Source organism: Heterodontus francisci, chromosome 11, assembly GCF_036365525.1.
Source record: "Heterodontus francisci isolate sHetFra1 chromosome 11, sHetFra1.hap1, whole genome shotgun sequence".
Taxonomy (NCBI): domain Eukaryota; kingdom Metazoa; phylum Chordata; class Chondrichthyes; order Heterodontiformes; family Heterodontidae; genus Heterodontus; species Heterodontus francisci.
Genome location: NC_090381.1, coordinates 50,973,422 through 50,987,065, shown reverse-complemented (window position 1 = coordinate 50,987,065; position 13,644 = coordinate 50,973,422). Strand labels below are relative to the sequence as shown.

The following is a 13,644-nucleotide window of genomic DNA, read 5'->3' as shown; positions in this document are numbered from 1 at the left end:
CATTGTATTCCTTCTGCCAAATATTTGCCCACTCGCTTAGTCTCTCCAAATCCCCTTGAAGTGTCTTTGCATCCTCCTCACAACTTCCACTTCCGCCTAATTTTCTGTCATCTGCAAACTTGGAAATATTCATTTAATCCCCACATCCAAATTGGTGATATAGAATCTGAATAGCTGGAGCCCAAGCACTGATCCTTATGGTACCCCACTAGTCACAGCCTGCCAACCTGAAAATGGCCCATTTATTCCTACTCTTTGTTTTCAGTCCTAAACCAGTTCTCAATCCATGCCAGCATATTTCCCCTCTTCCTCCCCCCACCCCCACCCCCATTCCCATGTGCTCTAATTTAGTTCACTAATCTCTTGTGTGGGACATTAAAAGCTTTCTGAAAATCTAAAAATACCATATCCACTCATTGCCCCTTATTTGTTCTGCTAATTAAATCCTCAAAGAAACTTCCAACAGGTTTGTTAAACATGATTTCCACTTCATAAATCCATGTTGACTGCCCAATCCTAACATTATTTTTTAAGTGTCCTGTTATCACATCCTTTATTATAGATTCTAGCATTTTCCCTGTGACTGATGTTCGGCTAACCGATCTGTAATTCCCTGTTTTCTCTCTTTTCTCTTTCTCTCTCTCCCCCCACCCCCCCCGCCCCCCCCCCCCAACTTAAATAGTGGGGTTACACCTTCCAATCTGCAGGAACCATTCCAGAGTCTATAAAATTTTGAAAGATGCCTTCCAATGCATCCACTACATCTACAAGCCATCTCTTTCAACACTCTGGGATGTAGATCATCCAGTCCAGGGAATTTATCTACTTTAAATCCCATTAATTTCTCTCATACGTTATTTTTTACTAATATTAATATCTTGCAGTTCGTCATTTACACTAGTTCCTTGATTCTCCATGATTTCTGGGAGGTTTTTAGTATTTTCCTCTGTGAAGACAGACACAAAAGTTTTGTTTAGTTTCTCTGTCATTTCCTTATTCCCCACTCTAAATTCTCCTGACTCCTCTTGTCATGGACCCACATTTGTCCTGGCTAATCTTTTCCTTTTTACATACCTATAGAAGCTTTTACTGTCTGTTTTTACATTTCTTGCTAGTTTTCTCTCGTATTTTCCTTTTTTTCTCTTGGTCCTCCTTTGCAGAATTCTGAAATGCTCCCAATCTTCAGGCTTACCATTTTTTTTGGCAACTTTTCTACGCCTCTTCCTTGGCTCTAATACAATCCTTGATTTCTTTCTTTAGCCATGGTTGGAACACTTTCCTTGCTGGGTTTTTGTGCATTTAAAGGAATGTATTTTTGTTGTAACCTATATAATAGACAATGGTTAACATTTCCAATTCCACCATAGCCAATTTGCCCCTCATACTTTCATAGTTTCCTTTGCTTCGATTTAAGATCCTAGTTTCTGATAGAATTTTACATTAAGTTTGAAAGTGCTGTAGTTCAATCATATTATGGTCACTCTTTCCTAAAGTCTCCTTTACAACAAGGTTATTAATTAGCCCTTTTTCATTGCGCTAAATTGATCTAAAATAGCCCGTTCCCTAGTTGATTCCTCAATGTACTGCTCTAGAAAAGCATCTCGCATTCGTTCCAAGGATTCGTCCTCCACAACATTAGTACTAATAAAATTTACCCAGTCTATATGTAGATTGAAAACCCCCCATGATTACTGTATTTCTCATTACATGCATCTCTAATTTCCTGATTTATACTGTGATTTACCTTACCACTGTTTTTTCGCTTATGAACAACTCTGACCAATGTTTTCTGCCCTTTGCTGTTTCTTAGTTCCACCCAAACTGATTCTACGTCTTGATCTTAGAACTAAGGTCATCTCTCGCTATAATACTAATGCCCTCTTTAATTAACAGAGCTACCTCACCACCTTTTCCCAGCTTCCTGTCCTTCCTGAATGCCATGTACCCTTGGATAGTCAGATCTCAGCTTTGTTTTCCTTGTAGCCATGTCTCTGTAATGGCAATCAGGCCATACATATAAATTTCAGAAAGTACTACATTCGAGGTCCTACTCCTTTAACTTCCTCCCTAGCTCCTGAAAATCTGACCGTAGGACCTCAGTACCTGTCCTTGCTATGCCATGGCCACCAAGGCGTACCACAACTACTGGCTCAATCCCTTCCCCCTGCACAATATCCTGCACCCTTTTCGTGATGTCCTTTACCCTGGCAGCAGGGAGGCAAGATACTATGCGAGACTCCCGATAATGGTTACAGAAATGCCTATCTGTCCCCTTGACTATGGAATCATTTATAACAACTGCATTTCTGCACTTTGATGCTCTCTCCTGATGATGCCCATTGGTGCCATGGTCTGGACTGCACCCCTTCAAGGTGTCAACGTTCCTAGCCGTCTCCAAAACTGAGTACCGGTTTGAGAGTAGCACACACCCCGAAGACTCCTGCACTTCCTATTCTTCTGAATGGCCACCCACCTACTATTCCTGAACTACTGCATGTAGGGTGACCACCTCCTGGAACATATGATCCTGCTTGCTGATCTGCAGTGATTCCAGCTGCTCCTCAAGCTCTGAAATCCTGAGTGTGAGCTGGAGACGCTTCCTACACGTGTGGTCACCCAAGACAAGTGAAGTGTCCTGAAGTTCCCAAACAGTGCAGGAATTGCCAGCAACGGGTAGCAGCAACCTATCTATGATCTAAATAAAACCCACTCCTTTTTTTAAACAATCTATTTAGTACTCTGTTTAAGCTATCAATTTTAATTATTACTCCTAGTCCCGCTCTCTGTTTATACTCTTATTACAACGCTAGCTGTTATACTACCCCAATTGAAAATATTTAATTTTCCCACTCCTAATTTGAACCAATGCCCTAGTTTAGAGAGAGAAAAAAGGGAAAAATACTCACCAACCAATCATTTACCTTCTTCCCTGTGGTGCCACACTTTGATTTACTTTTAGAACGCAGTCAGTTGGCACCTCCCCCTTGGTTCACTCCCTTATACTGCTACCGGTCTCACTGTGCTCCCCCTCAGTCCACTCCTTTTATACTGCCGCCAGTCTCACTGTGCTGTCTCTCGGGCCTAGACTCCCCTTCAGCCTGTTCAATTATCCTGCCACCGGTCTCGCTGTGCTCTCTCTCAGCCCGCTCCTTTATACTGCTGCCGGTTTCCTCCAAGAATGGCCTTAACTCATTTTTTCTGGCGGGAGAAACAATTTGTGTATCTATTTCCAGCTCCCTATATTATCCAGTTTCAGGACATCGCTACAGTAGTTCCTCAGGGGAGTGTCCTAGGCTCAACCATCTTCAGCTGCTTCATCACTGAACTTCCCTCCAACATAAGGTCAGGAGTTCGGATGCTCGCTGATGATTGCATGGTGTTCCGAAACGTTCGCAACTTCTCAGATACTGAAGCAGTCCGTGTCCCCAGCAAGACCTGCACAACATTCAGGCTTAGACTGATCAGTGGCAAATAACATTCATGCCACACATGTGCCAGGCAATGACCATCTTCAAAAAGAAAGAATTTAACCATTGATATTCAACATCATTACCCTTGCTGGATCCTCCACTATCAACATCCTGGAGGCTGCCATTGACCAGAAACTTAACTGGACCAGCCATATAAATATTGTGACTACAAGAGCAGGTCAGAGGCTGGGAATTCTGTGGTGAGTAGCTCACTTCCTGACTCCCCAAAGCCTGTCCATCATCTACAAGGCACAAATCAGGAGTGTGATGGAATACTCTTCATTTGCCTGGATGAGTGCAGCTCCAACAACACTCAAGGAGCTCAACATCATCCAGGACAAAGCAGCCTGCTTGATCGAACCCCATCCACCACTTTAAACATTCACTACCTCCACCACAGACGCACAGTTGCAGCAGTGTGCATCATATACAAGATGTACTGCAACAACTCGCTATGCCTCCTTCAGCAGCACCTTCAAAGTCCACAACCTGGAAGATCAGGGCAGCAGAGGCATGGGAACACCACCATCTGCAAATTCCCCTCCAAGTGGCACACCATCCTGACTTGGAACTACATTGCTGCACCTCCAGCATCGCTGGGTCAAATTCTTTCTCCCTAACAGCACTGTGGATGTACCTACACCACGCGCTCGACAGCGGTTCAATGTGGTAGCTCACCATCACCTTCATGGGGGCAATTAGGGATAAGCAACAAATGCTGGCATTGCCAGCATGCTCACATCCCAAGAATGAATACAAAAAAGTAATCTGTATCCATATCACAGTAATAAATACTAAATTAGTTGTTTCTCTCCATAATAAAATACACTATTGAAGGAATACACATTTTCTTTCTTTGGTCAAAAATCCCCACTATTACCATTATATAAAAAAAAAACAGTTTATGGTGTACAGTCTGATCTGAGTCTTCACCTGAGTCCTTTGGTGTAGTTATTAGTTCAGGGCCATGACACTGCAACATGGACGGTGACAAATTGAAAGGGAAACTCTTGAGTGTAACAAGAATATATGAAATAGGATCAGGAGTAGACCATACGGCCCCTCGGGCCTGCTCTGCCATTCAATATGATCATGGCTGATCTTCTGCCTCAACTCCACTTTACAATCCGCTCCCCATATCCCTTGATTTCCTGAGACCAATAATCTATTGATCTTAACCGAGAACATATACAACAATGGAGCTTCCACAGCCCCCCGGGGTAGAGAATTCCAAAGATTCACAACCCTCTGTGAAGAAATTTCTCCTCATCTCAGTCCTAAATGGGATGTATCCTTTATAATGTGAAATATGGGGAGCAGTTACAGCGAGATAGAGAGGACTTTAGCCTATGTTAACTGTCACTGATTTCCTGGAGAGGGAACCAGCCTTTGCCAAACCTCCTCCGCTTCAAATCTGAATTAAACTGTTGGTGAGTAAATGTGCTGTGGCCTGGAGGTCTAGGACATCAGGTTTTGTGAATAACAACCAAGCATTGTGGAGGTTCTTTCACCTTGCTGAAGGCAAATGAATGTCATATAGTTCATGAGGAAACTCTTGGATGAACAGCTGCTGAACAGCATACTTGCAGGCTAACTATGAGAACCTGTGTTTGAAAATCTAGAGCTCAGGACCAAGTCACATCACATTTTAGCGAGGTGAGTGGCTGTTCGAACCATCATTCAATAAGGCATGGTGTGTGTCCATGCTGTAGTCAAGAAGACAGTTTGGGTCAAATCTCTAATGCTAGCAAATTTCTGTCAGATTTTTTTTAAATAGAAAGAAAGCCAAGCATTTCCAAAGCATGGCGGCGCAGTGGTTAGCACCACAGCCTCACAGCTCCAGCGACCCGGGTTCGATTCTGGGTACTGCCTGTGTGGAGTTTGCAAGTTCTCCCCGTGACCGCGTGGGTTTCTGCCGGGTGCTCCGGTTTCCTCCCACGGCCAAAGACTTGCAGGTTGATAGGTAAATTGGCCATTATAAATTGCCCCTAGTATAGGTAGGTGGTAGGGGAATTGAGGGAAGGTGGGGATGTGAGAGGGTAATGGGATTAATGTAGGATTAGTATAAATGGGTGGTTGATGGTCGGCACAGACTCGGTGGGCCGAAGGGCCTGTTTCAGTGCTGTATCTCTAAATAAATAAATGGCGAACATTTTCCACCACAGAGAATACATTCTAATTGACTTGATTTATACTTTAAAAAAAAAAGTAGTCAAAATTCTGACCTCTAACTGACTTGAGGGTTTGTTTAATAACAAATAGCCTTTAATTAGCCCAGGAAGGCACTTTATGACTGCAAAAAGATACACACCAGTTGTGCACAGCTGTACTTTAGCAGAAGAATAATACATTGTATAGTATGGAGTGAACCTTTGGCTCAGTGATAGCATTCCTGCCTCAGAGTCAGAAGGTGCAAAGGTTTGAACACTGCTTTGGACATTCACAGCAAGTGGAGACCAGAGCTTTGGCTCTGAATTCCAAGTTGGCATCCAGCAGAATACTCACATCTGGTGGGTATGGGAGCCCATAAACTCTCCCTCTGTACAGGACGAACCACCCTACATGCTGGTTATAAAGATGTCTGTGAATCTTTCTACTATTACACACTATTCTCTAAGGGAAGGAACAAAAACAAAAGCATTAGATGTTATGGTACTCCTGTTCTTCTAAAACTGCAAAGTCTCAAATCTATATAGATCTGCTGTAGTGCTTTAGGAGATCTGCTTGGACTAATTTAAAATAAGCATTTATATGTATTTCTTTTTAGGAGTTCCTCATAGCTGAAGATTTCAATAAGATGACTTACGTTAAGACTTATCCAGGTATGTTATCATGGTATCTTAAGTATTGTGTCACTAAACCTTACTTCACTGTGCACGTTTTGAGACAAATGTCAGCAGTACCGAGAAATTTATTTTTTTTGATTCTCTTTAGTTGGGAGCACATTGCTGTAGTGATAAACCTACTGGTGTATTGTGATTATTCCTGGGTTTTAGCTGACTATGAAAAGGTAGATTAGGATCTTGTATTTGCTGTAGGAAAAACTTAGCACTCTTAATGTTATTGTTTGAAATTTATATCAATAAAAATGGCTCTCTTGGAAGATTTTTCTACTTTTAATTTCCTTTCTTTGCCATAATACTGACATTATGCAGTATTCTTCAAATGGTGGCTTAAACAGGTGACTACTTCCCAGAGTATCTGTCAAAGCTGCTTTGCAAACCGCTGCTAAGTGGCCATTTTCAGTCTTTCCTAGCTCGCTGTTGGTGATCATGCCATTGATGGGGATTTAATGTTGGATGTTTAGGATGAGAAAAGGCCATTACAACTGGACATTTTTTTGCTGAACTCATCCCCATGTACCTAACTTTTCATTTCCTGCACCCACCCACCTGCCCCCACAACCTCCTGGGAATTATTTTAAAGAACAACACAGACTTGTAGTCAGTTTGGGTATTGTCTGCTGAAAATTCTTCTCTGCTCTGACGTCTCAAAAATGATTAGACCAGTTCCAGGTGATGCCAAACGTGTTGATTTTTTTTTTGTTGCAATCTTGCCTTTCTTCCACTATGATCATGTTGTTTTTCAAGAATACACGTATACCTTCTTGAAGAACTACAAAGTGCTCATCTTCCACCAGCACCAAGTCTTGTGTCTTTATTTGTGATGCTAGCTCTCTTTAAACAAGATACAAAATTCTGCTGCCTATTCAGGATAAAAACCATAAATTCTGGAACACTTCGCAATTTGAGCAGCATCTGAGGCAAGAGAAACAGAGTTACTAGCCTGGATATTAACAAGGGTGGATTATGTAGGTGGGGATGTAGAATTTTGGATGGGAAACCAGGAAGTTCTGGTTTTATCATGTAACGGTTAGAATATTCAATGATTGTCAGCATCTTGTATTATTTGTTTTCTAAAATAATTTTATTTGCTCTAACTGCATGCTGTGGAGGTTTGAGGGGGGTGGGGGAGGGGTGGGATTAGATCCCTGATTCCGGTCCCAACCCTGGGAGTCTTGAACGGGGAGGAGAGGGGAAGCTTGGTGGGTCGGGGGGAAGCATTCCTGCTTCTCCTGGCCCACAGGAAATGCTGTGAAGGAACTTGCCTTTCCCCAAAGCTGTCATCGCTTTGCTTCAGCTGCTCGGTTTCCTGAGGCTTTGGAAACCTGGCTGCCCAGTGTAAAATCTGCAAAGCAGGTAAAATCCTTTGCGAGCCTCATTAAAATATTTAAATTGCCAACCCACCACCTGGGAGCAGGTTTGCTGTCCACCCCTTGTCCGCCTTCGTAAAACCTGGAAGATGGTGGGTTGGGCTCGGGGTTCAGATTTCTAAATTTGTAACATCTGACCTGAACCCAATCCACCTGTTTTTGTGTGTTAAAATTCAGCTCAATGTTTCAAGTTGATAACTTTTCATTAGAACTGGAAGGTATTGGAGATGAGCAGCTTTTAATCAAGTATAGAGCTAGGGAAAAGGTTTGGGGGGTGGGGTGGGGGGGTGCAGTGTGAGAAGGTGGCAACAGGAAAAGAACAATGTATAGGGTGGAGGGCAGGAATGGTTAAATGACAGAAGTGAAGATGGTAAAAGGCAAAAGGTGGGGGGGAGGGGGCTTCGGGGAAGCAAGCAATAATTACATGGAAACTACATTGGTTTGTTTTAATGAATGCATTTTGTAGGTTATGCAGTAATCTAAGATGGAATATGCCTGTCCCTGCCTTTCAAAGTGTACTTGTATACCTTTTATTATAATTGGATTGGTGCACACACAGATGCCAGTGGTAATGTGAATTCAGTGTGGCTGTTACACTAACTGTATTTATGGGAAGTTTTAAAATACGTTGTCAGTGGAGTAATATCTTCTCTTTGAGATGAATGGTGATGTGCTGGATGTATCAGCAGGTTTGAGGACTGCTAAATTGCTGGGTTTTTTCTGTAGCCGTTCTTGGTCCTTTAAGAAATAAACTTTATGTTGTGGAAGAATTAATCTTTGAAAGGTGGCATTCAATTTTCTTTCTAACAATGGTATGTGATTGAAGGGCATATTTAGAATCTGAATACTGTTTACTGAGTGAACTGAAGCTGCTATCACTGTCTTTCTTTTGGAACTAAACTGTATGTAAAACATCAGAACTTACAGATAAATGCACAAAGTACTTCCACTGACCAGTAAAAACACCCCGTAAAAATGTATCTCTACCTGCAAAAGCAGAATAAAAAGCAGGTTGTACTCCTATGCCTTTGTCTTCATTGTGATTATTCCTGATCGAAGTCAATCTAATCACCTTGAAGGTTTTTGTTGTTTGATGCTTTCAAGCCCCATTTGTTTTGCTGTGCTATCTGAACAGTAAAGTCGCTGGGAAAGAACTCAACATTTCCTTCTTTGGGAGGTTACTTACCCTTGACTCCCACCCAAAATACCTGGGTGTCACCCTAGACAGGATTCTTGCCTATTGATCAAATCTTATCAACATTGGCCGAAAAGTAAAAACCAGGATGAACCTGGTCCAGAATCTCAGTGGGACATTGTGGGAAAGCACAACCAGATCTTTTCACAGTGCAACAGTGGCCCTAGTCTTTGCTGTTGCAGAATACTGGCAAGTGGGAGGCTTTTAAAAGTGAGATAGGAAGAGTTCAGGGCCAGCATGTTCCTGTTAGATGGAAGGGCAAGTTTAGGGAACCTTGGTTGACGAGGGATATTGAGGGTCTGGTCCAGTCAAAGAAGGAGGCATATGTCAGGTACAGGCAGCTGGGATCAATTGAGTCCCTCTGAGTAGAGGGGATGTAGGACTACGCTTAAGAAGGAAATTAGGAGTGCGAAAAGGGGCCATGAGATTTCCCTGGCAGATAAGATAAAGGAGAATCCTAAAAGATTCTTTTAGTATATTAAGAGTAAAAGGGTAGCTAGGGAGAGAGTAGGTCCCCTTAAGGATCAGTGTGGTAATCTATGTGTGGAGCCACGGGAAATTGGCGAGGTCTTAAATGAATACTTCTCATCTGTGTTTACTGTGGAGAAGGTCATGGAAACTAGTGAGTTCAAGGGAGGGAACAGCAATATCCTGGAGCAATAAAAACAAGAAATGCTGGAACCACTCAGCAGGTCTGGCACATCTGTGGAAAGAGAAGCAGAGTTAACGTTTCGGGTCAGTGACCCTTCTTCGGACTTCCAGCATCCGCAGTATTTTGCTTTTAATATCCTGGAGCATATCAACATTACAAAGGAGGAGGTGTTGGAGGCTTTGAAGCGCATTAAGGTGAATAAATCCCCAGGGCCTGACCAGGTGTATCCTAGGATGCAATGGGAAGCAAGGGAGGAGATTGCTGGGGCCCTGGCAGAGATTTTTCTGTCATGGTTAGCCACGGGTGAGGTACCGGAAGACTGGAGGATAGCTAATGTTGTGCCTTTATTTAAGAAGGGCAGCAGGGATAAGCCAGGGAACTACAGGCCAGTGAGCCTTACATCAGTGGTGGGAAAGTTATTGGAAGGGATTCTGGGAGACCGGATTTATATGCATTTGGAAAAGCATGGTCTGATTAGGGATAGTCAGCATGGCTTTGTGGGTGGGAAATCATGTCTCATGAATTTGATTGAGTTTTTCGTGGAGGTGACCAAGAGGATTGACGAGGGCAGGGTGATGGACGTTGTCTACATGGACTTTAGCAAGGCCTTTGACAAGGTCCCGCTGGTCCAGAAGGTTCGAACACATGGGATCCAGGGTGAGCTAGCCAATTGGATACAAAATTGGCTTGGTGATAGGAGGCAGAGGGTGGTAGTGGAGGGTTGTTTTTCAGATTGGAGGCCGGTGACCAGTGGTGTGCCGCAGGGATCGGTGCTGGGCCCTCTGTTGTTTTTCATATATATTAATGACTTGGATGTGGATGTAGGGGGCATGATTAGTAAGTTTGCAGATGACACCAAAATTGGTGGTATAGTGGACAGTGAAGAAGGTTGTCTAAGGTTACAACAGGATATAGATAAACTGGGAAAGTGGGCAAGGGCTTGGCAAATGGAATTTAATGCAGACAAGTGTGAAGTGATGCATTTTGGGAAGGTAAACCAGGGCAGGACATATACAGTGAATGGCAGGGCCCTGGGGAGTGTTGTTGAGCAGAGAGACCTTGGGGTGCAAGTCCATAGTTCCCTGAAAGTGGCAACATGGGTAGACAGGGTTGTGAAGAAGGCGTATGGCATGCTTGCCTTCATCGGCCGAGGCATTGAGTACAAGAGTTGGGATGTCATGTTACAGTTGTACATAACGTTGGTTAGGCCGCATTTGGAGTACTGTGTGCAGTTCTGGTTGCCGCACTACAGGAAAGATGTGATTAAGCTAGAGAGAGTGCAGAAAAGACACACAAGGATGTTGCCTAGTTTGGAGGGCTTGAGTTATAAAGAGAGATTGGATCGGCTGGGTCTGTTTTCCCTGGAGCGAAGGAGGCTGAGAGGGGACATGATAGAGGTATATAAAATTATGAGAGGCATAGATAGGGTAGATAGCCAGAATCTGTTTCCTATGGTAGGGGTGATTAAAACTAGAGGGCATAGATTTAAGGTGAGAGGGAGGAGGTTTAAAGGGGATCAAAGGGGTAAATTTTTCACACAAAGAATAGTGGGTATCTGGAATGAGCTGCCTGAGGAGGTGGTGGAGGCAGGAACAGTAGCAACATTTAAGAGGCATCTGGACAGGTACTTGAATGAGCAAGGCATAGAGGGATATGGAATTAATGCAGGCAGGTGGGATTAGTATAGATGGGCATTATGGTCAGCATGGACGCGGTGGGCCGAAGGGCCTGTTTCTATGCTGTACGACTCTATGACTTTATGACTAATACTCCTCTGCCTCGTGGTTCTGTAATCACCATACAAAGAGCATGGACTTGCAGCTAAAAGCTGCCTCGAGGACAGTGCCAGGGACATTTAAAGCTATTCCAATTGAGTGGCTCCTGGTCCTGTTGCACATTGCCCTGTCTGCCATTTGCTGTGATGCCATCATACTCCATGAGATGGAAAAAATCAAGAGTAACACCGACCTCCCTAGTCACAAAGAGTTGAAAAACCTATTAAGAAAGCGCTTAAAATGCCGGCCATTCCGGGAAACAGCAACTAATATTCATGTAGCTGGTATTAACCCACTATCCAGATGGATGGAATTGTGGGACACATGCAGCATTAAAAAAACAACACCTCATCACTGACCCAACAGCAGAGATCCCTGACTTCAACTTTCCTCAAAGACAGTGGACAGCGTTTTAGCCAATTCTACAGAGGGCATGGATGGTGCAGCCAGCTGCTCCATTAAGTAGACCTGTAGAAATGTGGTTTACTCTTAACTGCTCTCTGAAATGACCTAGCAAGTCACTCAGTTGTATCAAAGCCGCTACAAAAGATATTAGAAGAATAAAACGAGATTGACCACTAGGCATCGGACATGACAAAGGTACATCCAGCCCAGTCAACCCTGCAAAATTCTCTTTACTGTGCCTAAATTCGGAGAGATGTACCGCAGATTAGTCAAGCACCAGCCTGAGTCATACTCATACGATCAGATGTTTCAGTCAATGTCACAGTCTCCCCTATCACTATCCCTGGATACGTCTTGGCAGCAGCATAGTGGTATACATTTGGGTGGGAGTTGCCCTGGGCGTTCTCAAGCTTGACTCTGGACCCAGGAAGTTTCATGGTATCAGGTCAAACATGGGCAAGCAAATCTCCTGCTGATTATCACCTACTGCCCTCAATCAACTGATGAATCAGTACTCCACCATTTTGAGCACCACTTGGAGGAAGCACTGAAGATAGCAGGGTACAGAGTGTACTCTAGGTGTGGACTTCAACGTCCATAACCAACACTGGCTCGGTAGCACCACTACCGGCTGAATTGGCCGGGTCCTAAAGGACATATCTGCCAAACTGGACCTGCAGCAGGTGGTGATGACAGAACCAGCACAACGGAAAAGCCTACCTGACCTCTTCTTATCGACATACCTACCGCAGATGCATCTGGCCATGACTGTGTTGGTAGGAGTGACCACAGCACAGTCCTTATGGAGACAGAATCTGTTTTTTGCATGAAGGACACCATCCATCATGTATGTGTGGCATAACTGCCTTGCTAAATAGGATAGATTCAGAACAGATCTGGCTGCTCAAATGGGCATCCATGAAGTGCGGTGAACCATCAGCAGCAGAATTGTATTCCACCACAATCTGTAACCTCATGGCCTGGCATATCTTGCACTCTACCATCACCATCAATCCAGGGAACCAACCACAGTTCAATGATGAGTGTAGGAGAACATGCCAGGAGCAGCACGAGACATACTTAAAAATAAGGTATCAACCATGTGAAGCTACAACACAGGACTACATGCATCCTAACCAGCAGAAGTGACTTACTATAGACCGAGCTAAGCGATCCGACAAGCAATGGATCAGATCAAAGCTCAGCAGTCCTGCCACATCCAGTCATGAATGGTGGTGGACAATTAAACATCTAATGGGAGGAGAAAGCTCCATGAACAGCAGAACCCAGCAGGAGTGCAAAAAAAAACAACAGGGCTGAGACTTGCAACCATCTTCAGCCATCACGGCCTCCTTCTGAGGTCCCCACCATCGCTGAAGTCAGTCTTCAGCCAAATCAATTCGCTCCACATAATATCAAGAAATGATGGGGGAGTACTCGATACAGCAAAGGCTATGGGTTCCAACAACATCCCAGCTGTAGTGCTGAAGACTTGGGCTGCAGAACTAGCTGGACCTCTAGCCAAGCTGTTACAACAATGACATCTACCTGACAAAATGGGAAATTGCTCGGGTATGTCCTGTCCACAAAAAGCAGGACCCAATCCAACCTGGCCAATTATTGCCCAATCAGTGCACTCTCAATCATCAGCAAAGTGATGGAAGGTGTCATCAAAGTCCTTTAGGGAAGGAAATCTGCTGTCCTTACCTGGTCTGGCCTACATGTGACTCCAGACCCACAGCAATGTGGTTGACTCTTACATGCCCTCTGAAATGGCCTAGCAAGCCACTCAGTTGTCCCTAACCGCTACAAAGTCAATAAAAAGGAATGAAACCTGACGGACACCCGGCATCGACCTAGGCACCGGAAACGACAACGGCAAACCCAGCCCTGTCGACCCTGCAAAGTCCTCCTTACTAACATCTGGGGGCTTG

General features: G+C 44.0%; 1 protein-coding gene across 1 annotated transcript in view; it reads left to right on the top strand.

Moving 5' to 3' along the window:
* wdfy1 (WD repeat and FYVE domain containing 1) overlaps nucleotides 1–13,644 on the top strand; it is a 67,423-nt gene that overhangs the window by 17,277 nt on the left and 36,502 nt on the right. Inside the window, exon 4 of the mRNA XM_068042136.1 lies at nucleotides 6,238–6,292. Within this exon, the coding sequence (XP_067898237.1) occupies nucleotides 6,238–6,292 (55 nt within the window). The remainder of the gene's footprint in view (nucleotides 1–6,237; nucleotides 6,293–13,644) is intronic.